At 35.2% G+C, this 25,586-nt stretch overlaps 1 protein-coding gene across 4 annotated transcripts in view; it reads right to left on the bottom strand.

Annotated features, from left to right (window-relative positions):
• The window catches only part of LOC141431977 (pyrokinin-1 receptor-like), a 71,902-nt gene extending 46,556 nt beyond the window's left edge, over nucleotides 1–25,346 (bottom strand). For 3 of the 4 annotated variants that reach the window (XM_074093307.1, XM_074093311.1, XM_074093310.1), the window contains exons 1-3: nucleotides 25,127–25,346; nucleotides 6,347–7,167; nucleotides 918–1,024 (exon numbers count right to left, since the gene is read on the bottom strand). In XM_074093307.1, the coding sequence (XP_073949408.1) occupies nucleotides 918–1,024; nucleotides 6,347–7,133 (894 nt within the window). In that variant the 5' untranslated portion in view covers nucleotides 7,134–7,167; nucleotides 25,127–25,346. Of the gene's footprint in view, nucleotides 1–917; nucleotides 1,025–6,346; nucleotides 7,168–25,122 lie in introns of all 4 variants that reach the window. The other variant, XM_074093308.1, reaches the window with a different exon arrangement.
• Nucleotides 25,347–25,586: the final 240 nt, after the last annotated feature.

Raw genomic sequence — 25,586 nt, 5'->3', positions numbered from 1 at the left:
CGTTCGTCGAACAAAAGCTTTTTTGAAACACGTAAACATCGAGTTGATGACCATCCTCCGTACAGCCCTGACCTGAGCCCAAACGATTTTTTGACATTCCCCAGAATTAAAGATTTATTGCGTGCAAAGCGAATCAGCCGAAGTCGAAGCAGCCATTTTTACTACATTACAACTTCAGACTGGAATGACTGGTTCAAAAGAATGCAAAAGTACATTCAATGCAACGGAGAATATTTCGAAAAACAATAAAATATAGTTTACGTGTGCCTTACTTATTATAGTTTATTTGTATTCCCGATCACTTCGGTGTGCCCATGAAAATTATGATAATTATCTGTTATGATATGAAGGATGAAAAACAACATTAGGTATGAGTTGAGATTGTTCTTAGTACCTAATGACATTATGAGTAAAAAAAATATGAACACTGTATGTTATGAAGAGTGGATAATAATGAACACAAATCGGTAGTAAAAAAATAGGAAGAAGAATTTTATGAGAGTCAATATGGACCCAGTTATACTAGGTCTTAAAACTTTTGTTTTTTTTTTTATAGCGAGTGTACTAGGTGTTTTAAAATTAATCTGGAGATTCAGCAAATGAATTACTTTTTTAATTTAATGAAATTATCTAATTGATTTTATGACAGTGTAATTAACTATTACCACAACCGGGATTTATCACACTAACAACGAGTAGTAATTACTCACTGCAGTGGCCGTGGTCACGTCACGAGTAGACTGAAGTGTAGCGTATCATGTTCACTTAGCAGCGCGAATCCTTCGATCAACCCGCACTTGATTAAAACTAGTATCGGCACTCTTATCTCGAACTATCCGATCCCAGTTGTAGTAATAGTTAGGAGTGAAAATCACGAAAGTTTAAAACAATATAGTGCGGTTAACGTTAAACTTTACCAGGTAAAAAGTATCCGTGGGGTGTTCTAGGCTCTTGCCATAGATCGCCAGAAGCCTCTGCACGTGGAAGGGCGCCCAGCACACGAAAAACGACAGCGCCACGGCGACTGAATAACAAAATATTTCAAATTAACCCTCCAGGCGCCATTTGTCTTTATGGGAAACGTCACACACATCAATTTTGGCTGATGGTATTGTATAAATAGAATGAATTCATTATCTATAGTCATCATTTTGTCGTTAAAATCTGTTTCTGCAACTAACTGCAACCATTTTCAGTAAGCTTTTTATTTACTTGCAATGTTCGTATGTGATTTAGTAAAAATACCTAAATAAGTTGTTTATTTCAAATCTTTGATCTTTGATAAATTTTGATCTTCCAGTGATTAGATCGATAAAGATCGTAAAGAGCTCCGAAATCATTATAAAAATGTGTATTGTAGCGAAAATCCGAATAAAGGATAGGTTCAAAGGACTAGTTTTTTCATACACTTTTTGTAACGAATTACCTACAATACATATAATAAATTGGAACGACACCTATTTAAGTTTGTAAACCTGTACGTACAGTCGATTTCATAAACTTGTGAGCAAAAATTTGATAAAAAATATCTGAACACGACTCTGTTGTTAACGGCGTAGAAGCGTGATCAGATATTTTTGATCAAATTTTTGCTCACAAGTTTATGAACTCGACTATACACATAGACTGCATGTTATACTTATTCTCACAGAAATATTAAACAGTTGGGAAATGAAAAGTTGCGAAATTAAACAGGTTGCCAAACATTACACTCTCATCTATGCTTATTCTGTGCTTGTGTGTCAGCGCTAGTGGTTCCTTACACAGTTGCTGTGGGGCTACTACGAAAGTCCCGCTGATGCTTATGTCATTTAATACGCGAGTGAATGGGACAGTGCGATACGACCTTCGATTTGCGAGTTTCGTAGTAGCCCCTCTGGTACTGGCGGATGCGTGCGGGCGCTGCCTACCCTCACTGCCCGCCACTACCTGCGTACGAAACTGTGTCCACAGTGCTAATATGACATTAAGGGGCTGTTTCACCACCCATTGATTAATTTTATCTGACGGATAAATGTGATGCCGACAGGGGGTAATCTAGATTTTTTTAAGTCTGATTTTTCACAAATTACATTTAACATACATAGCTAAGTTGTTTAGCCACCCGAGTACCACGGAGACGGGTGTAATTGGATTGAAAAATGGGTTTTGCATTCGCGTTAAGCGCGCCATTGTCACTCCCACTTACAGGAAATTTAAAAATAACTTGGACCATTTTAACCGTATTTTTACGTAGGTACCGCTATAAATCAAACCTCACAAACGATTAAATTTGGTCTGTAATATTTCTCACTCTTTATAAATCTTTGTATTTATTTCCCCGTGGTGTAATTATATAAAATCTAGTTTTAGGTATTTCTGATAAATAAGTGAAAAGATTTACTTTAAAAATAAATTACGAAGTGTATTTTTAATCACATTAATTTTGTACTTAAGTATCTCCAAAATGAAATAATAACAGAGTTATAACGGGTGTGGCCTGTAATATGAGCAAATAATTAAAATATAGATTGTACTCGTCAAACTGAACAACATTAGTTCAGCGACTTTGAAAAATAATGAAGTCTAGGTTTCCCCTTTTTCATACAAATTAATCATGTGCACCATCCTAGAACACAACTGACGTCGCCTGTCATGCTACAAACATCGAAAATTTTGCTTTACATTGCTGCTTCGAATAAACTTTAAGGTGGAATAAAAAAAAAACTTATTATTTTTAAAAGTCACTGAACTAATGTTGTTCAGTTGGACGAGTACGATCTATGTTTTAATTATTTGCTCGTGTTACAGGCCACATCCGTATAACTGTTTTAAAGTCGCGTAACTCATGGCTTTTTTAATAAAGAATAATCACATCATGCAAATATGCCAGAACTTTTCAAATAAACTTGAAATTATGCAACGCTCGAAGACGAGCGTAACAGGAGCGGAACTTTTCGCATGAAATAAGTGAAAGAATCAAAATAAGTTTGCGAATAAAACATCAAAAGATTTTTAAGAAAACAAAGATCTCATTAGCAACTTAATTTTTGTACTTTGCTTAATAATGGCAAAGCCTAATTGTCGTCTAGTCGTTCACACTTCTTAGATTTTATCTACGAACAAATAATAAGTCAGGAATTGTAACTGCGTTATAACCATGTAGACAGTGTCCTAACTGTGTCCTGCGCTAAGGTATGCGCGTCATTTAATTTTGACTGACATTTATTTTGCAAGTTTAGTGAGCTCACGTCAAATTTTCGCATTTTTGATTGTGAACAGCTCTAAATTATCAAGCCAACGTGTGTCATGAAGTGGTGCAGGAACAATGCCAAACTAAAATGTCCAAGGATCACTTTCCACTAATAAGTAGTCGTAAAAATAGATTTAAATTTAAAAATGTTCAAATACATTGTCAGTTGGAGATGATCAGTATTTATGCAAAATCAAGTCTGTGTTCTATGGCTCACATAATGTAAATGACAGATTCCTCACCCCTCTTCATACTTTCTTCTTTCCTGTATCGCCCAAACAGTCTTTACATTTTTCTGACAGCTAAACTCAAATAAATCACCATTAGTGAAAGTTTTTCTTTGTTTTTTGTTATATATTTTTTTCACGATTTATAGTGTGAATAATGGTTTACTAATGTTTCGGCGAATAACGTTTGGCAACCTGTTTCATTTCGCAACTTTTCATTTCCCAAATGTTTCCCAACTATTTCTGAAACTGTAAATATTTCAGGATTTTTATAAAACTAACCTAACCTAACCCAAAGGGTTCTACACGATGGCCCTGAAATAAATCCTGAAATGTTTAGTTTTAGAGTTTGTGAAATGAAAAGTTGCGAAATGAAACAGGTTGCCAAACGTTACGTTGCGAAAAGGCAGTACTCGGTGAATAATATAAGATAAAATAGTTTAATGTCAACTGCTCATCACCTTTTACGAAAGATTGCTGTTTCCGATGCAGAGACAATCATTATTCAAACGTCCTAGTGCTTCACCATCCGTTCCATTTCACCATATGCATTACGAGGAGCATAAATTGCTTAGCAACTTTGTTAAAATAATTGTAATTAAACCCATGAAATACTGATTATTGAGTAGTACCTAACTCCGGTGGTCAACTGTGGTCTTCACTTGTCTATGTCATTAGTTCCACTTCACCAAATATGATGATGTTCAAGAGCAAATGCACGAATTACTACTAAATATATCCAAATTGCCATAGGTGTCCCTACAATATTTGAAAAGTTTCCTCAATTTCCTTAGGATCCAATCATCAGATCCTGATTTCGTGCCTATGGGACCTAATTAGAGGTATTCCTATACAAACGATTTTTGTTCAAATCGTTTCATAAATGATGAGTTCTGAGGTAACAACCAAAAAAATACAACCGAATTGATAACCTCCTCCTTTTCCTTTATCGTTTAAAAAATCAATCTGTCATTATCAATATATGACACGTCATAGAAACGTTAGATGTAAGAAGTGATCGTAATTTGTGCATCTGATATTGCATCACGCGAGCCAACCAATCCCTGCATTCTTTCTGAATTTTACTTAACCAATCAACAAGCACGTCTATTTGCAACCTCGAAATTGATTCATATTTGAATCATAAGTCGTTTTGGTTCTAGGTATGGCCACTTTTTGTATGGAATTTGTTCTGAGTTACGCTTCCTGGCTTATTATTAGGATTTCATTTATTAAAATATTGTAGTATCTAGTTTCTATGAAACTGATACTGATGTATACAAAATATTGATGCAATATTAACTCAACATATTCGCGGTCAGGTCCATTTAAAATACATAATAGTAGATTATTGTCGTGACCTGGAAGTAGACAATTGCTGGCTGAGTATGAGAATTAAACGAAGCCAGTAATTGCTATTCCAGCCGAGACTAATATAAAGCTTTTCTCAAAAATGGTGAAGGAAAAAACTAAATTAGAATAAACCTTTTCTCAACAAAATATATTATGACATCTAATTTTATTCCAATAAAATGTTTCATGGCCTTAAGGCCCGCCATTAAGGGGAATAAATAATGTTTCATGCTTTCCCGCCTTTATTTCATTAAAAAAACAGCAGGTGTATTTTTCCACCAAAAATACCACAAGCTGTTTCAGATCCAATAAGTCTGGAGTTCCAACGAAATAACTGATAGCAGCCATTTGAGTTGGCTGTAAGTATACCTACGACTTGTGCCAACATTACCATGGCCGTTTTCACTTTTTAAAAAGTTTGAAACTCGACAATAATAACGACAATATTCAATTATTGTCGAGCTAGCGCGCCTGCAATCTTTTTATTAACTTTTTAATTTCTCGCTGACCAAAAACTATGCACTTAGCCTTCTGATAGCCCACTTGCTCGTTTGCCATCCAGTTGAATAAAAAAATAAAAATGTAAGGAATAATATAGACTTTTACGGACATTTTTGAGAAAAAACTTTTTATTACATCGCTTCGAATTAAACCTGTAAAAGGAAGCGAAATATTGCCGCAGTTTACGCCAATTGATTGAAATGAAAATGCTCACTCGCGAAGCGCCGCCTTCGCAGGAATCATTTCCTTTTCTGACTTCTGTCAAAGAACCCGTATCACAAAAAGTAAAAATACGATCCTATTACGCAAACAAAAGCTATTACCTCGACAATCAAGACAATCTATCTTACAAATAAATTCGGCTCTACCTACCTACACATTTTCATAATATTACTAATTAAGAAGAATTGATCGCAGGTTGAACACAATTATAGTACGTTCAAGTCAAACATTTACATAGAAATGGACGAGTACGAGACGAGAGAAACCACAAGAGGATGATTCCTACTTTTGTACAAGTAGCTTAAATTTATTGCCGGGCTTCCGCACAATACACGGAGCGACAGCATGAAAACCGCGCCACGCGATGTTCAATTGCCTTGAAGAGAATCAATTGCGAGGATTTGTGGCAAGATTTATGTTCGTTACGCGACTCGCGGGAAAGATACGCCATGAAATCCACATATAGCTAAGTACCATCTTGGTCGCTCGTTCGCACAAAACGCGGCTATAACTTCGAGGTGGACCGGTGTCTGTTCCGCCTTTAAAGTTAATCATTACTGTGCCCTTAAATTCGAAAAACGTGTTGCCACGGCTGGAGAGCATTTTTACAGAACCATTTTATTTTCAGATCAGATAACACTTATCAATAAAATTTAAATGATGCGCTGCACGCAAACTGAGATTGATCTGTTCAATTTATTATATCAACTTCTACTTAAGTAATAGATTGTTTATCGCACTGGAAAATATAATTTAATCACACAGTGTTATCTCGAATTGTAATTGTTATAAACTGATGACGCAAACTTACCTAACATTCGAATGACCCTCCTTTGTGAAGCACTGTTCCTGTATCTCACCGGCCCGGCCGGCCGGCCGTTGCTCTCCACCGACAGCTTCTTTGCCGGATGCAAAATTCGTGAGGTACGTAACTTAACACTTATAAGTGCATACAGCACAGTTATCACTGACATGGGCACCACAAAGAACACAAAGCTAGATATAACAAACACTTGATGGACACCGTGGCCTTTCACTGTACACACACTCACGTTTTGCCCGTTGTCCACATATGAAACGATCCCGAATTGCATCGCCTGCGGTACGGCCGTGCACAGTGCTAGAAACCATATTGCAATGATAAATCGAACCGCTCTTGACAGTTTAGACATCGTATGTGACATGAACGGCCGGCAGATGGCGATGTACCTTTCCACAGTGAACGCCGTTATCGTTAGCACTGTGGCGTTGGCAGCTGTTTCAGACGCGAGACCAAGGATGATACACGGCGCTTCTCCGAGGGGGTACATATTCGGATTCCAGAGCCGATGAAATTCAAAAGGCAGGCCGCAGACTAGGAGCATGAGATCAGAGATTGCGAGACTGAAGAGGTAGAAGTTGGTCGCGGTGTGCATGGAGCGATTTCGCGCTATGACCACGCAGGTGCTGATGTTGCCGAGGATGCCGGCCACGAAGATGATGGCGTACGTGATGCTGAGCGGCACCAGCAGGTCCAGGGTGTCGGGCTCGGCGTACACCGGCGGCCGCACTGTGCTGTTCGTCGCGTTTATCACGAACTCTTCGAAGTATTCCTCCATCACTAGCGCTTGGTGAGTGACATTACTTCATTACCTGAAAAAAAAAACGTCTAAATGAACTACAAGAATTTATTTTTCTTTGTTCACCCGCGACCTTGGGCCTTGGGTGAACAAAGAAATTTCTGTAGTTCATTGATATGGACCTCCGCAAAGTAACGCCAGATTCAATAAATTAAATAAACGTCTGTTTTTATTCACGCGTAATTTTATATCACGTTTTTATATAAATTGAATCGTCATCGCAACTTGAACTAAATTTTGTAAATGTTATAATAAATAACTGTTATACCGGAACAGCATTATAAGTAGTAACCGGTTATACATGTATGTACATGGCCAAATACTCCATCATTTACATAATTATGTAAAATTTGGTCAGCATAGTTCTTAGATAAGGTACCTACAAACAAATAATCACAGTTTAGTTAAAGCAACCCATGCGAATGTGGTGATTTCTACTTATACGAAATGCAAAACAATTTTAGTAAACAGTGGATGATGATGAGTAGTTTCCGAAGGACACACAGGAGCCCCTCCATTTTCCCCCTAAACGAGAAACGATATTTTTATCACCTATATAATTTATGATTATGGTGAGGACCGACAGTTTTTGACAGTATTTGCGAGAAAGTAAGGTGAATATTTTATATATCAAGGTTGTAAAAGAGATACTGGTTTACTACCGCTGTGATTTGCTAAGTACAAAGAATGTGTCCGCAAAGGGAAAAAAATAAGACTGCTGTAATGTTGTGCTGCTAAGTTGTGAATAACCGAAAAGCACGTAGACAAGGTAGTCATAGCAGATACAATTACGACCAAAAAATATTCGTCTACTACTAACTACGAAGTACGTATAGACTCACGTTTTAATAACAGATTAAAACATCTCCAATATCGTTTCAAATACCTCGTTTACATTGGAATGGGGTATTCTCCAAAACCAGAAAAACTCGATTTTTACGACTCATAATTTACATATGGAACCAGAAATATAATTTGTGTAATTTAAAATTACATACCTACCTGAGAGAATGATTTTTTTTTATTTATTTTGGGGCCACTATCAATTTTTTTTACTTGTATGTCTTAGCTATATCTAATAAATGGCATACTAAGTTTTTTTTTTTCATTTAACTGTGTAATATTTCTATATCTAATAAATAAAATAAATACTAATAAATAACGACGAATAAATAAATATTTACACTTTTTTTCGAAACTGTTTAATATTTCTGAAACTGTAAATATTTCAAAATTTTTAAAAAACCTAATCTAACCTAAAGGGTTCCACACGATGGCCCTGAAATAAATCCTGAAATATTTACAGTTTTAGAGTTTGCGAAATGAAAAGTTGCGAAATGAAACAGGTTGCCAACGTTACGTTGCGAAAAGGCAGTACTCGCTAATAAATGCCTATGGCGTAAATAATGGGGTATTAAAACACCACCTCCAATGACGTCTGCTGATTATATTGAGGGGGCAGCAAACTAATCTTCAAAAAGATTTCATCATTATTTTGTTTTGAATTATGAAAATTTTAAGTACCTATAATTTTCTGTTTCATGTGTCAAAATCTTTTTGGGAATGCACGCTTAAGATAGGTACGACAAAGAAGAGGTTTATTGAATTCATATCCGCTTAATATGCTTGGGTAATTTCCTATTTCCGGGAACAAAAACAAACAACAACAAATTAACTTTAACCGTTAGCAAACTAAGTTGAGTTTTTTTTTTACTTTATTTTCGTGCAACCTGTATAATTATTTAATGCATGCTGTGATCTTCTGTAATTAATAAGGCGCATAGCTTATAAGTTGTTACGCTATGTTAGTAATAATGAAACTGTGTACTTATTGTTGAAGGACCAAATAAATAAATAAATAATAAATAAATAAACATGACGAAGGTAAATAGTTAATATTTCACAGTCAATATTATTTTCTAAATTGTATATATCCATGTACCGAGCCTGGTAACTTCTAGTCCATAAAAACTTCAAAATTTTATGATTCCATGTTACTAACTATATGTCTACAGGAATGACATCTTTTGTTTCTTCTGTTCTTATTCTTATGCTTGCTATATACCTACTTATTTAAAATGACCTTTATTAAAATCAGGCATGCCGTATTTTACATACTTTTAGTGATCGAATTGACTTGAAATTGGTACGAATGTAGTTTAAAGGCAAAAAGCAATCCGCAAGAAGCTTGTATTAACAGTTTAATCGCTAAAAACGAGTGCACAAATGTCCACAGAGTTGTTTCGAATAAATGCCGGAAAATGAATTATGCTGGCACTGCTCACTGCACGGTATAGGCGCGATTGAAAAAGTTTTTTGGCCAACACCCTGGACGAGAGTTATTCTTTAAGTATTAGTTCGGCATTTGCGTTCTGTTAACAAAACATGGCGCTTACGGGGGTGATTTGTGGCTTCGGTCGTTCCACAGTTTCGGGTTAATTTTAAAAATTATATATGTATAACCAATTATACGCCTACGCCATTTAATAATACGTACGAGTATATGATGTTTTAATTGACATTGTAGTTTTGTAGCTTCACAGAAAGAATAACCACGGTCATAATTTGTTTCCAATATAAAAAAGTCGTTCTTAATGTCTTATGTACCTACCTATATGTATTTCAAAGCAATTTAACATAGGATAAATTACAGCCAAAGATATCTCAATCATTATTTGCTTAAAACTAGTTACAATCTAATTTTGTTATTTGGTTTCAGTTATTAATCAAAGGATGAAGACCAACAAGTTGCACACCTTAACGCAAGTAGTTGAGAATTAATTAACTACTACTTTTTCCATTGTAAAACGAAAATTAATCATATATTTGTATGTATTATTTTCGTGTCACAATGGAAATGTCGTGGTGCAGCGCCGTGCCGGCACGTCCATCAACATACCGTCAAATCTCTGTTACATGGAATGTCAGGACTTTTAGGGTGATGGGATCTTTGATGGGATTTTTATCAGGATTTTTCATTTTTTAATATGGCAACCCTACGTGACAGTCAAAGTCAACATTTTAGTTTTATGAATGCCAAAAAAATACTAATATTGTCATACGCCAAATAATAGCGGCGTGTGAGCCAGTTGCTTGAACATCTCTAGCACGTAAAGCCACAAGAGATTCGGGTTGAAAACAAGTCCAGTGATCCGTAAACCTATTTTGTTTCGATAAAATCTTAAAATGCCTAATGTATAAAGAAAATCAAAAGTTTCAAGAATGTTATTTTATTAGCAACATATATGTACCTACTCTGACAGAGTATGAAGTAGATAGCAAATCCCATCCTTATGTTAATTGTTTATTGCGAAGTAATTACCTATTTATTGAAATAAATCAAGATTTAGTTTACCATTCAATTACATTACTTTACTTGTTCACACCACAAATCAGTACAATGTTATTGTTATTTATCCACTTTAAAGGATTTTAGCGGTAAAACCGCGTCACCAGTCTGAGTAATAAAGAACGTACCTACCTAATAACAAAGAGTAGATTAAAATAACTATTTATTGTTAAGTACATATAATAAAATTATACTAGTTACTTTTGATGTATTAGGTTTTTCATTCGGAATTTGAATTTGTAGTTATAGATACTTCAAAATATGACCGTGTCGTAAATATTTGATATGAGATATGAATATCAGGGACTCTCTTTGTTTAATATAATTTGTGTAAATAAGTTTGTATGTCCTCCTGCTCCTTTGTATGAATGTAATGAACATTAGCCCTTTTATATTATATTATGCGAAGTGTCAGCTGTAGTTGCGTATTTGCATTTCATTTAAATTCATACCACATACACTTATCCCTTAAATGGATAACGTAACATTTGTTAATTATGTTTCTTTGTTAAATTTTGTACAAAAAAGGGTTTAAAAACATATATTAATATTTATTTAATTAGTAAAATAAAAATACATGGGTACGTTTCATCATGTTGGGCATGCCTCGACTATTGGGTAAGGTAGTGCCATGAGAGTTGAAGTGAATTATTACACACTCAGCTATGTTTTATGTCAACCCAATTTATAGAAAGGGTAAACAAAGACACCATTAACCCGACCACAGATTTTTTATGATGTGAAATCTATCTATTGCAAAATAATTTTATTAATTGAATAGACCAAAGTATTTTTGTCTATTTTATTATTTAACTACAATACTTGATTTCATTTTAAAGAATGTTTATTCAATTATAGAAGCAGTAACTATTTTTTAATTCATGTGCGGAATTACATTTGAAATTTACCACGAGCTTTGCGGTGAAGGAAAACATCGTGAGGAAACTTGCACTAACCTGCGAAGCAATTCAATGGTGCGTGTGAAGTTCCCAATCCGCACTGGGCCCGCGTGGGAACTATGGCCCTCTTGTTCTCAAAGGCGGCCTGTGCCCAGCAGTGGGACGGATATAGGCTGGGATGGAAGGTAAATAATCAATAATCGCTTATTCAATCGAGTATTAAACGATTTTTAAAATGTCAAATTTTCCACCATCTCTACGCTAGTCTATGCTACTACAGATTATACACGAGTTTAATTCAAAGGTTTCATTCAAGAAATAACGTCAGATTTTGACGAAGATTTTTCAAATGAAAATTAAATATTGAAATCAAGTGAATTTTGGTGAAATTAGACGTCTAGTTAAAAGACACGAATTATAGATAAATGTGTTATTGATGCAATCCAGTGGGTGTTTATACAAGAATTTCACACTTTTCATAAATTGGATTGGCATAACGTATACATGAAGAACTGATTGCATACAAGGAGAATGAATGAAATGAATGAGTGAATGTCAAAAACCCGCTGTCATTACATGCCGTGTTCTTGTGTGCGTGACCTCAACTCTGGTGAATTGACCCGTGTATTTTAATACTTATTATGTCTGTGTTTCACTGCAATTATAAAAAAAAAAACTTATATCATGGGACACTTGACACCAATTGACCTAGTCCCAAACTAAGCAAAGCTTGTACTATGGATACTAGGCAACGAATAAGCATACTAATATAGATAAATACATATTAAACAATACATATTAAACAAATTGTTAAATACATATTAAACATCCAAGACCCGAGAACAAACATTCGTATTATTCATACAAATAGCTGCCCCGGCCGGGAATCGAACCCGGAACCTCAAGCTTCATAGTCAGGTTTTCTAACCACTTGGTCATCCGGTCGTTAAAATCATCGGTCATTATAATACATGATTATCAATACTCGTAAATTCATATGACTTGTATCCTAGAGTAAAAACAAGTAAGTAATGTAACATGTTTTCATTTCGGTTTGCACCTAGTTTGCACATGCCGCGAGAATCGTTCAAGTTGCATTACCTACTTTGCGGCGCTCGACCAATCACTTATAACTCGTTTGCTCCTAGCCCCGTAATGTAAAACAACTTGCACGAAATTCCATATTAGATATTTGTGTGACTTGGCATTTAATATTTAAGTTTAAACAATAAACTAGCGGACGTTTATTAAATTATCCTAACTTTCTTTAATGCGTTGCCGGTTGCCGAGGTGAGGGTTGCCGAAGCACGCTTTAAACTTTTGAATGACATTGAAGTTGTTTAATTGAGCTTCAAGTTTTAAAGTACCCTTTCTTCAATTATATCAGATTCACATAATGAATCCTGTAAATTTAATATCTCACATTCGTTCAGCTACCTAAGTAACTAAACAGAATCCGGTGAAGCTGCTTACGTATACTTTACAATTAGGAGACCTTTCTTGACATGTTGGCTTTACTAAGCTTATTTAAAGGAACATTGAGGTAAATCGACTTCTCAGATACTGATTTAAATATTATTTGAACCATAAACAGATATAGATTTACGTATTTCTTCTTCACATCGTTCTATTTTTTTAGTTGAGACATTGGTGACATCGATTAAACACATAAACTACAATTATGACTTTATTTCTATCATTATTAATCTGTCATCTCCCAAAATAACAGGATCAAAGGAATTTGGGTACAAATTTGTGCCTCTGAGAGAGGACAGGTTAAACGCGTTACTTGCAATTTTGTGCCTATTATCAATAACCATAATAAGCACTTAGGTAATTTCAAAGGAGATAATGATCTGAAAATATTTAATGTAGTTCGGTAGCTGGTGGGTAGGGGGCTGGTGCCGGCCCCCTGCGCCACCTAAGGCTACTGAACCGAGGGCTACTTCGACGCCGAACGAGCCCTAGAGCACTAAAGTGGATGAGGAGGGTTCACATTGGTGCAGAATAAAAGCAAGGCTCGCAAGAAACTTTGCAAGAGTCAGTGTGGCTCTGCAGAACCGAATCCAGGCTCCGGGCTGAGGGCAGCCACGCCGAATACGGCACTGTATGTGTCGCGTCTGCATCACACCGTCGCATTCGGTGATATAGTGGAATACGTCCGTCGGAAGAGCGGATACACGCTGAGGGTGTTCCAGCTGCAGTCGCGTCACTACGTTCGCTTCAGCTAGTTTGTGGTGCGCGTGCCGCGGCTGCTGATGGGGAACATCGCGAGTGCTGCCTTCTGGCCGAAAGACGTCGTGTTCCGGCGGTTCCGGGGCACCATGCCGCAGTTGAATGCGACGTCGGGGACGGTGACTCAACGTGGTCACGACGTTTTGTCACCAAATTAGTTTTAAATATTTTTCATTATAAATTGTATGTTAGTCTGTAAGGTATTTAATGTATGGGCCTAGTTGCCTGAAATAAATGAATTTATTATTTATTAATTATTATTTATATGTCTAATTTTATGTAGGTAAATAACCGATAAGAAATTGAAATAAAGTCAGAAAAAATAGTTATTTATGTGCCATGTTATTATCCAATAATTTTATCGCTATCAGTATTTTATATTAAGACAGCTATATCGTAGGGTTGCCATAATATTGCGAGACAGGTAATAAAGGCACAGGTCGAAAGGTGATAAATCCCTAACGGCCTCATGGCTATTTCATATTATAGGTGTTATCAGTATGTATGTACAGCAAAATACTCATTAAAAGTATATTATTTAACTATAGTTTACCCGCGGCTTCGCACGCGTACCTAGACTATTCGATCTGGTACAATCGGACGTAGTTTAGCAACAAAACCGGCCAAGAGCGTGTCGGACACGCCCAAAATAGGGTTCCGTAGCCATTACGAAAAAAAAATTGGGTATATTTTTCTAATTATTTCGTATTTTATACGGAATCTTCCAAGGTTTGGTATATTTTATACCTTAGGCTGCTATTTACTAACTTTAAGTCCGTTAAGTCTAGAAACCGAAAGTATTTGTCGGTTACTAATCTATGATATGAAAGTATATTTTGGAGAAAAAAAAAATTTTCTCACCCCTAGTAAGTATGCCACCCCTAATTCATTTTGTTTAATATAATTTCGCAATACCAATATGTACCGATTCGTAAAAGACCTTCCAAATTTTAAATTTGTGACAACCCTTCCTTACTTGCGTAAATGGGCCAATCAACTATTTTACCGACACTAATCTGTCCGCGACATTTTTGAAACAATTGCAAATTGTAAGTTAACATGTTTTTTCTGTAATTTAATTGATAGTGTACATGAATACATGTCATACCTACTTACTATGTATGTTCAACCTATTAAACCGTGAAATATCTTGTTGGAAGTAAGATTTTTTGGTAAGGCCAGAGACAATTTTGGTAACGCAGGAGACGCCCAAAGTGTCGGTAAAATAGTTGATTGGCCCAAATACCTATACTATACTGGCTGCCTTGTCGCCCAACTTCAAAGGCGTCGGCCTACTGTAGGGAAAACTTGTTATATTGCGGTAATAGGGTTCTGTACTTCTGTTTGTCACCCTTCCCTCTGTTTGTCAACCCTAAAAATAGAGCATTTACTTTTAACGAAAATGATCTCGCCAGAGCAACGCACACACCAAGTTTCATGTCAATTCGGTCAACAGAGATTATCAAGTTTTAATATCCATTTATTTATTTTTTTAAACACGGAAGGTGAATGCAGAAGTGTAAACAATAACATTCACCATTCAACTGTATATACATAGAATAAGGTACCAGTTCAGTTTTAGTTTATTTAATTTTATTGTACATAATATACCTTTAATTTAATTTTCTATGTTAGTATTTAATATGTTAATAAATAAAATATGGCTTTCAGTTACCTACTTAAGTATCTCGCCTTTATTTTTGGCGTTATCTTTATACATTTAATTTAAGTGTCTACTGTATTCTTATCAAACATTAAACATTTAGCAAATGGATTTTTCACATAACTCATTCCGCAGTAAAAGCAATAATGAAATATTAAAATTAAAATGCTGTTTTTATGACGCTAAAACATTGATGTATAAATTTGATTTGCTTGTATAGAATAAGTATCTGGCTAGCTACTACGAAACTCGAAACTCGAAGTTCGTATCGTACCGTCCCTCTCGCTCTCGTATTAAATACTTAGTATAAGTGTCAGAGGGACCGCACGACACGAACTTCGAGTATCGAGTTTCGTAGTAGCCCTGCTGTTGTATCATAGCTATTCTATTCTTAAGTTAAGAATGTTTTTTTATCTGTACTTTTTGTTTTCTAGACATGAATAAATGATTTGGATTTAAATAGTAAGAGTTACGCCCCTAATGTCTTGTAATTAACTTTCACTTCTCATGCTCTTAAAATGTTACTTTAGTCTGCATATTGGGACTAAAGCTCTTTTATTCTCTAGGGAGTAAAGTATTTTTTTTTAATTTACGTTGGAAACCCCTAAACAGCCAACACGGTGTTTGTGAATGGAGGGTTTTTAGGCGTGGAAATAACCGCAAAATGACAACTGTGCAAAAATATTAAAAAAACACGGTTTAATTTAATTCACAATTAATAATTACGAATATGAATCTATTCAATTATATTAAGGATGCATTCCTTTTATTATGCATAAGTAGTCCAATTAGTTATGAAATAATTTTCAATTTTGAAACTATTGGCTAAATATCCAAGCTTTTAAAGCGTCACTCGTAAACAATAAAATAAAAGAAAAACCGCGCAATATTTTTTTTGCTATTTGAATTTTGAACAGATGATGGCCGTCCATTAGTCGAGCGTACGTTTTTAAAAGGTAGGTAATATTGACATTTTTTTCCTCTTATTCACAATAAAGAGTAGAGTGTTTAACGCGAGACTAAATAACCATAATGACTCTTTTTAGTCCCTTGTGAACAATCTACTATTATTTGACCTATTGAATGTTCCCTTTCAAGTTTCGGTTTCAACTAAACGGAAATCAAAAATAGCACGTTGTATTGGTGTAAATAAAATTCGTTACCGTTTATTAATAGTATTTTAGTAGTTGCAAACAGTACTTTTTCTTCGACTGGGTACCTACTTATTAATTAGAATAGAAAATTAAAGAAAAAGTAAACTTAATGTTTTCATACTGTAGCATGAAGTATGGCAAACGCAAAGAGAAGGTAACCAACAATAAACAAGTGAGAAATATAAAAATTACAAAATTTGTCTAAGTTAAATTTTGTTTTTTACTAACGTTTAGGTACCTACTTGCCTGTGACGATGTATAAATATGCGTTACTTATGTTGGCAGGCTATGGATTATGTTCGGTAAGTTTTTATTCTGTATTAAACCATATAATATGTGTAACTGGCTGCACCTTAGCCTGTCCGAACGTACGAAAAGTAGGTGGTTGCAGTATCATTTTAGCAACATTACGATACAGTGCTGCAATGCTACTACGAAACTCGAAACTCGAAGTTCGTATCGTACCGTCCCTCTCGCTCTCGTATTAAATAGTATAAGTGTCAGAGGGACCGCACGACACGAACTTCGAGTTCCGAGTTTCGTAGTAGCCCTTCTGTTATGGGGAATAGACAATATAGATTTTTCCAGAATCTAGTTATGTATGCTGTTATATCACAGATTACAGTATAGGAGTAGAAAAAAAAGTTTAAAACCATCCACCTCGCTCCGAAAAAAGCAGTTTTACCTACTAGAGCAAATTAAACAATTTAAACACTGACAATTCAAATATTGTTCGCAGTTCGTTGATAATATCTACGTTGCATACCTACACAAATATTATTAATACACCAGGGTGTAAAAATATTTCAGTGTTTATAACATCGTCGCATGCTATTAAACTGTAAACGAATGACACATTTACGGCTTTACCGCTGTTAAGATTGCACGGGTCGGGAATGTTACATTATTACGAGATTTTGTCGAACCTATGGAAAATGAATCGTTGATTCCTTTGTGGATTCATGTTAGACTCAGTTAAATAAAAGCCTAGATTTATAACATCGTGCCAAGATTTTTAGTCAATTTTTAATGCGACGCCTGTACTTAATTTGTTTTTTTTGTATTGTTCAACTAATATCTGTTACAAACAGTATTCAAATTAACTGTTAATTTTAAGGATAAATAAGCACAAGCTTATTTTGTGTGTAAATAAATGATTACCCAGTAAGTATATTCTTTTAACAGATTCGGTGTGCCCTCAGAGCTGTATGTATGAGTAAAACACGTGGATTCAGGTATGTTGTCAATTTGTAAATTTATTCTACGAAAGGAAATTTCAACAGATCTGCCCTACTCCAGGAAAAGTAATTACGGCGAAAGTGTTGGGACGAAGGAGGTACCCAATTTGTCAGCAAGACCTTAATTAATTAGCTGTTATCATAGACCCAAACATCACACGTAGTACTTGATGAAAAATTACTCTTCAAATTTCTTGCTTCAAAAATTATGATAATTAAATTTTCATCACCACAGTTGCTATAGCAAACCGGCCAAGTCTGTGTCGGCTCACGCATAGTAATGGTGCCGTACTGATTTACGGCAAATATTCAATATTAAGATTTGGTCGGTTATTAGGTATTCGTTAACCTATAAAAAAACGGCCAAGAGCGTGTCGAACACGCCCAAAATAGGGTTCCGTAGCCATTACGAAAACATTAAGTAATATTTTTCTAAGGATTTCGTATTTTATACGGAATCTTCCAAGTTTAGGTATAAATATACCTAGACTTGGACGGACGGACGGACGGACGGACGGACGGACAGACAGACAGACAGACAGACAGACAGACAGCATTTGTCGGCATAGTTAACATATACCTATACTCATGCAAAATAACAGCTTTCTAGCATTAGCAGCTAAACCGCAGACGAACGGACGTGACAAAACTGTAAGGACTAGGTACGGAACCCTACAAAGAGTAAGTATATAATTGATGGGTATGGGTGATTCGTACGTTAATGCACTTTAAAAAATGAACAAATACCTACTATCATGGTTCTTGATAATAAAAACAAAATAAATCATGGTAGTAATGTAACAAAACATGACTGTTATCCACGTTTATGCGTAGTTAATTATCCAGTTTACACGTTTTTATTTGCCTAGTAGTTTTTACGGCCGTAAAAAATGAGTACCGCAATCAATACGCCCGAGAACGCGTCCGACATTGTTTATGTTGTAAAGCTTCAGTTTCCTTCGCTAGTTCGTAGTTTTGACACAACCTCATTTTCTTGACAGCGGACGGCTGAAAACATTCGGACGCAATTTCCGATTATGTTCCCCTACAAATAAATTCTTCGTAGATGTTCCCAAAATAATAATCCCGGTCAGTTCGTCCAGTAGTTATTCGAAGCGTTAAACCTCGCATGAAATTGACTAGTTCTACAAAAAATTACTTACTTAAATTACTTTTGCTCGAATTTACCGTCTGAATATCTAAACAAATTGATTTTGCGAACGAATTGTAGGTACTCCAATGAACTCCGGTCATTTATCTGTATCTGTCAAGAGACGCTGTTTACGCTGATTCAAATTTGTACACTTACAAAAAGAAAATATTTTCCTTTCAAGTTCCATAGTATCTTATCTGGGTTAAAGTAATTTTAAGCTCCTCAATTTACATGGTTTCCGTTGAAAGTTGAGTAGGATACTTTTGTATTTGTTTTTCTATGTCACAAAAAAATACACGGGAAATAAGAATTCCTGGTTTTGTAAAGCATATAAAAACTTTAAGAGTTCCGTTTTTGGCATTTTGGCTATGGAGCCCTAAAAAAGAGGCTTCAACTTTGAGCACAGAATAGATAATAGTACAAGCACTTTGAGATTAATGCAATGGAAGTAGAAAATAAACGGATAGCGGCGAGATGACTGATGGATTGGCTCTGCGTCACGTCGTAGTAAGTAGAGTAGGTACTCGTGAGGAGAGTAACATAAGATAGTTTAGTTACCAATAGCAGTAAGAAGAGCGTGCAAATGGGTTTTGTATTTACGTAATCTTGCACGTTTATTTTGAACTGTGCATAACATTACACATTGTATCATCTTGAAGACTGAGCTCCTTGGCCCAATTTCTATACATAAAGAGACACTACAAAAATATAAATTTATGATCTCTAAATGAAAAAGTGATTTGAAAATTGTATTAGTGATTTTCAATGAATTGCATCAGTGTTATAAATAGGTCTGTTCTAAGTCATTAAACTCGACAAAGTGGACATGGTCGTTGCGTCAGCTGAAGTTGGGTTGCAAATCTTTATAACAATCTTTTTTGAGGAAATATTGTAATTTTTCCCTTGAACATAAGTGTACTCGGAAGTAAAACTGGAAAGAAGAAGTCAAATATTTCTTATCGTAAATATCGAATAAAGTTCAACAGTAATATTCCATTATACAGTCCGGATAGAACATTATGCTGAAAAATACACAAGTTTTATCTCTTCGCAGAAAATCGAAGTTTGTCTAAAATTATGAGGGTGTATCTATAACACTCCGTTTTCCCCAGCAACGGCCGCTAATTCAAAAGTAGCTAGATACTAACTTGTGTCTGAAATTTCTTATTTCGTAAAATAATTAAGAAATAATAATAATTAAACTCTTTTCGGCTTCCATTACTCATTTTAGACGTTATCTCAAAATACCCTTTTGGAAGGGTATAAGAATGAATTGTTCGAATTGCGTTTTAATTTTCTCAACGTTAAATGTTAACACATACTTAGATATATGTATTTCGTCACTCAATGCGTCAACAAAATTGACTCTTGAAATGATGTTCATAAAGTTCACTCAGTAAAATTATCTATTTTGAGATACGAGCTTTTTTCAAAGTAGTGACGATTTATATCCCCATTACGGCCTGAGACGGAAAACGAGATTGAGACCGATCAAATAACGACTGTACCACTTTTTAGGGTTCCGTGTGGAAAGGGCTCCAACAAGACCCTTAGGTTTCGTTATATGTCTGTCTATACGTGAGTCCATCTTGGGTAGACGCTTTAAATTTTGGGTGCGGTAAATACATATGTATATAATTTTTGACTCGGAATATACATACGACAGCCAAGGATAACCCGATAATTGTGCACTCTGCATAATTTCTGAAGGGTATGAGTTATCAAGGTGTACATTATTGAAGTAGGCACATTCTTATTTAAAAATAACCGGCCATTAACGGCACCTGAAATTTACACAGAACGAATACTGTATTAAGTACTGGTCCGTGGAACAGACCAGTAAGTTTAAAAATCTCACTCACTATGCGAAGACAGATTCAATATCTAACACCTCATTTTGTCCTAACCTAGTAAGAAATTTGCGTTGCTGCAGGAAACAGAACTATTTACATACAAAATATAATAATAATATCCCTCTTTTAGAGTTACAGTACGGAACACTTCGTATGCGAGCCCAAGACCCGCTTGAGCCGGTTCTTTTATTTATTGGGTCGGACTGACTTCAGTGAGGTAGAACTTTCATCCAATCAACATCATCTTGAGTAGCCCAGAAAGATAGTTGTTATAATCCATACTATCCATACTTCCATATCCATACTTATTATATTATTATATATATTATAATATTATAAATGCGCAAGTAACTCTCTGTCTGTCTGTCTGTCTGTTACGCTTTCACGCCTAAACCGCTTAACCGATTTTGATGAAATTCGGTGCAGAGATAGAATAGACCTTGGCAAAGAATATAGGCTAACTTTTATCGCGAAAAAGAGGCTTTAAGGGGTTGAAATAGGGGATGAAAGTTAATATGGTGGAAGTTCGTCGCCGTCTAAGATAAAACCATGAAACTTGGCATTTAGGCACTTAATAAGAAATAAATCGATTTTTGTTTGAGCTTTTTCGAAAATTCGACCTGTGAGGGGATGAAATAGGGGATAAAAGTTCATATGGAAGGTCGTCATTATCCAAGATAAATCTATGAATCTTTATTAAACTAGACATTTGGGCACGTGATAAGAGATAAATAGATGTTTGTTCGCGCGTTTTTAAAATTCTTCCTGTGAGGGGGTGAAATAGGGGATGAAAGTTTATATGGAAGATCGTCATTGTCGAAGATAAATCGATGGTTCTTTACGGAGCTTGGCATTTGGGCGCGTGATAAGAGATAAATAGATATTTGTTCGCACGTTTTTAAAATTCTTCCTGTGAGGGGGTGAAATAGGGGATGAAAGTTTATACGGAAGATCGTCACTGTCGAAGATTAATCGATGGTTCTTTACGAAGCTTGGCATTTGGGCGCGTGATAAGAGATAAATAGATATTTGTTCGCACGTTTTTAAAATTCTTCCTGTGAGGGGGTGAAATAGGGGATGAAAGTTTATACGGAAGATCATCATTGTCGAAGATAAATCGATGGTTCTTTACGAAACTTGGCATTTGGGCGCGTGATAAGAGATAAATAGATATTTGTTCGCGCGTTTTTTAAAATTCTTTCTGTGAGGGGGTGTAATAGGGGATGAAACTTTATATGGAAGATCGTCATTGTTGAAGATAAATCGATGGTTCTTTGTGAAACTTGGCATTTGGGCACTTATAAGAAATAAATATATATTTGTTGAAGCGTTTTTGAAAATTTTACCGGCGAGGGGATGTTAGCAGAGGAGATGATGCAGTGTTAGCAGTGCCCTCTAAACTCATAGCAAAATGTAGGCAATGTGGGGTCATTATAGATGGCTTATTGACATAGACAGTCAGATATAAAAAATTATGATTTCTTATTTCTTTTTTGCTATATAAGAGCTACCTTTATGCAAAAAAAAACAAGTTTCTAGGACAGTCGGAAGTTCCCTATAACTTTTTGTTTTAAGGCGATTTGTATGGACACACCTTTTGAATGACTGTAGCTTTTGGTTGCCTTGACTTAGAAGTTCGATTTTTTCACAGTTTTCGGGACATGAGTTTAGGGTTTTAATATCAATTCGATACCGATACTCCGCGCGTTCACGAGATAAAGGATCTTGACAGACAGACGGACTGACGGACAGCAAAGTGATCCTATAAGGGTTCCATTTTTTCTTTTTGAGCTACGGAACCCAAAAAACATTCGTTCCGGTGCTTTTCAAATTTCGACCTATTTACTTGAAAATATGGGGATGAAAGTTCTTAAGGAATTCCAAAGAAATTTACTATAAGTACATTTATCGGAAATAGGTATACATGTGTAATTATAATCCTACCCTCCTAACTTACAATAAAGGACGTAAGGTGTCAAGAGTTCACTATGAAGAATAATAATTAGTCCTTTTGTGTTGGCAGGGTAGAATACACGTCGTATTGCTAAAATGTGGCTACCCGCAAAATATTTATGTTTTACCAAAGAAAATGGATGGATGGATGGATGGCAAAACAAAAAAAATACTTAGTTTATATTTATAGCAATGTATTAAAATATGGTTATTTTCAGTAAACCGTGGAAGTTTCTATATGCTATTATTGGCAGAATAGGTATCCTAAATAAGATTGTTTTTTTGGAATCTTTTTGCATTTTTTATTTCAATTCCAAATTTTTACTTTTACGGTCATCCCGTAAAACCTAAATTGAAAATACAAACTGAAACTGAACTATATTTCAGTTTGTATTTTCAATTTATCCTAAATAAATTAAATACTTCCCAAAGTTATTATTCCACGCGGACGAAGTCGCGGGAAAAAGCTAGTTATAAATAAAGTCTTTAATATGTCAGTATTTAAAATTTTGCATAATATGCTAACAGTGGCAGACAGTTTAGCAACTTGTTTTGAAATTAAAATACTTGCATTCTTTCGAACGATTTTAATTTAATCGTTATACCTATTATTGGTGACATGACATGGCGACAAAGCTATCTTGTCCCAGAATTTTTGTATTTGTATCTAGAAAAATAAGTTTTTTGAAACATACATAACTTAGTGGAATAACCGTAAGCTATCTGATATAGTACATGCGCCTCGTTGCCTGGAAGAGATCGCTCAAAAGCGATAAGGTCGCCTATTGCTTACCTTGGAAAATCTCTATACTTATAGCTGTGATTTCTGTACTGTTTACTATGTTTTGGTGTTCAATAAAGAGTCATCGTATTGTATTGCATTGTAATATATCTGTAAGACTGAAATATTACGACCAAACATTCTGTATACTTAATGTAATTTGTAGTTTGTTTTTTTTATTAAGATTTTTTTTAATGCTTTTAACGAAAAGATTTTATGTCTATGACTTAGTAAAGACAGCATGCAAAGCTTTTATTTAACATGCAATGTTTATTTGTTGAGGTAGAATCTCGGAAGTCGAATTTCACTAACTACTAGTAATCGGATTGACTTGAAATTTGTGACAGTCAGATTGACGGAAGTGGTCCAAATTGACCGGGCGTTTGCAGCAGCGTTATGTGCATGGTCTTATAAGATTTTTCCAAATGTATTCACAGAAATCGTTCGTTTGGCTACAACAGGCTGTTTTGTCGACGATAGTAAGTACGTTATATTGAAAACCAAACAGATCAATCACTCAGAATTAAAGTCCTTTAAAAATCGATAAGTTGCGGGAAATACCTACCTTTGATAGGAAGTCCAAGTAAGAGCTCACATTTTATATTTTTATTTCTTCTGCCCAGATGATACTATTAGGTAGGTAGGTAAAAGTCAAAAGTCAAAGTGATTTATTTGTAAACATATGTATAACTACGGCACATTTATTATTTATGAGGCGTAAAAATAAAAATATTAAAATAATTCTAGTTTGCGTACGATAACGATCCATTTATTTCCGTAGTCACACTTAATGGTTACTTAGTTTAATTATATTATTACTGTCAGTTTAGTCATCTGAAAATGATATGTAAGAAAGAAAGAAAGAAGACATTTATTCACTTACACAGAAGACACACATATACAGCCAAAATGAACACAAATAAAAAAAAAATACAGAAAAACACATGAAAATATTAAATACAATATACACAATGTTGTGTGTCCCCGCGAAAGTGAAACGGTCGCTGACTCAGCATTATGCTGAAGCGTTAAACGCCTGCAGCAGTGATTTAAAAGCAGAATATGAAGGATCCTAACTATATATTGTTACAAACGCATACCATTGTAAACCCATATTCAGCAAATAAAGTAATTATTATTATTATTATTATTATTTTCTGCCAGAACCGTCTGTGACTCACGGAACGATACACAAATATAATAAATAAATAAACCACTTATCTATACATACACAAATAAACTTAAGAGAAAAAATAATAATAATAACTATAACAAACCAAGAAATAAATAAATTACAACGAACAATAATTAAAAGAAAGAAGAAAAATTGATTGTTTTAAAACATCAGGCCGGCATATCAATGTGGTTGGCATGTCAAAGTGCTGGATAGGGAAAGGATTTTTGGAGCGTCAATAAGTAATCCTTCAGCTTGCGCTTGAAGGTATACCCACTACACGCTCCTTGCATGTAAATATCAAACCAATCAATAAGAGAATTAAAGAAACAAACTTCTATTTTAAATTAGGTACTCGTATGAATGACTTATATTTTAAATAATCGTACCAATAACATAATTTTAATTCAAACAGTAAAAGTTTTATAGTGAAACTAAATCATGCAAATTTTACCCAACAAGTTCGTCCCATCCTTTCCTTTCAATAAATCCCGGAAAACTTGAAAAAAAACTTACGTACATCAAGAAGTCAGCTCGCAGCGTCGCAGAATTCCTCTCAACAGTCAACCAACCATAACTTTATGACTCCCAAACTATTTTTTAACACAGGAAAAAACACTTTTGATTCATGAGTACAAAGTTCGCGTAGGGTCGCTTGTACCGCTGAATGTTTGCGGGGGAAGCGGCACGAGCAAGCGCCTCGATGCTACTGGTACACTGGCGCGCGCTACGAGCGTTCACCGGCGCTACCACGCAAGTGTAAGGTCACTGCCAATAAATTAGCCACCACACTCATCATCTCTTTAATCTTTATATTCTTCAATCAAAACAAATAGCCTGAAATAAAAACCGGCTTACCGCGGTTGGCAAAATAAACAGTGTAGATTTCTGAGTGATCTGTGGACGCAAGCTCATATCCGGCTAACTTCCGCGGTTTTTTTAATAAATGCCTTTTAGAAATTATGGATCAAATAGCCTAT

Source organism: Choristoneura fumiferana, chromosome 10 (assembly GCF_025370935.1).
Source record: "Choristoneura fumiferana chromosome 10, NRCan_CFum_1, whole genome shotgun sequence".
In the NCBI taxonomy this organism is placed as follows: Eukaryota; Metazoa; Arthropoda; class Insecta; order Lepidoptera; family Tortricidae; genus Choristoneura; species Choristoneura fumiferana.
The sequence above is the reverse complement of the archived record's forward strand: the minus strand, read 5'-3'. Positions and strand labels throughout refer to the sequence as shown.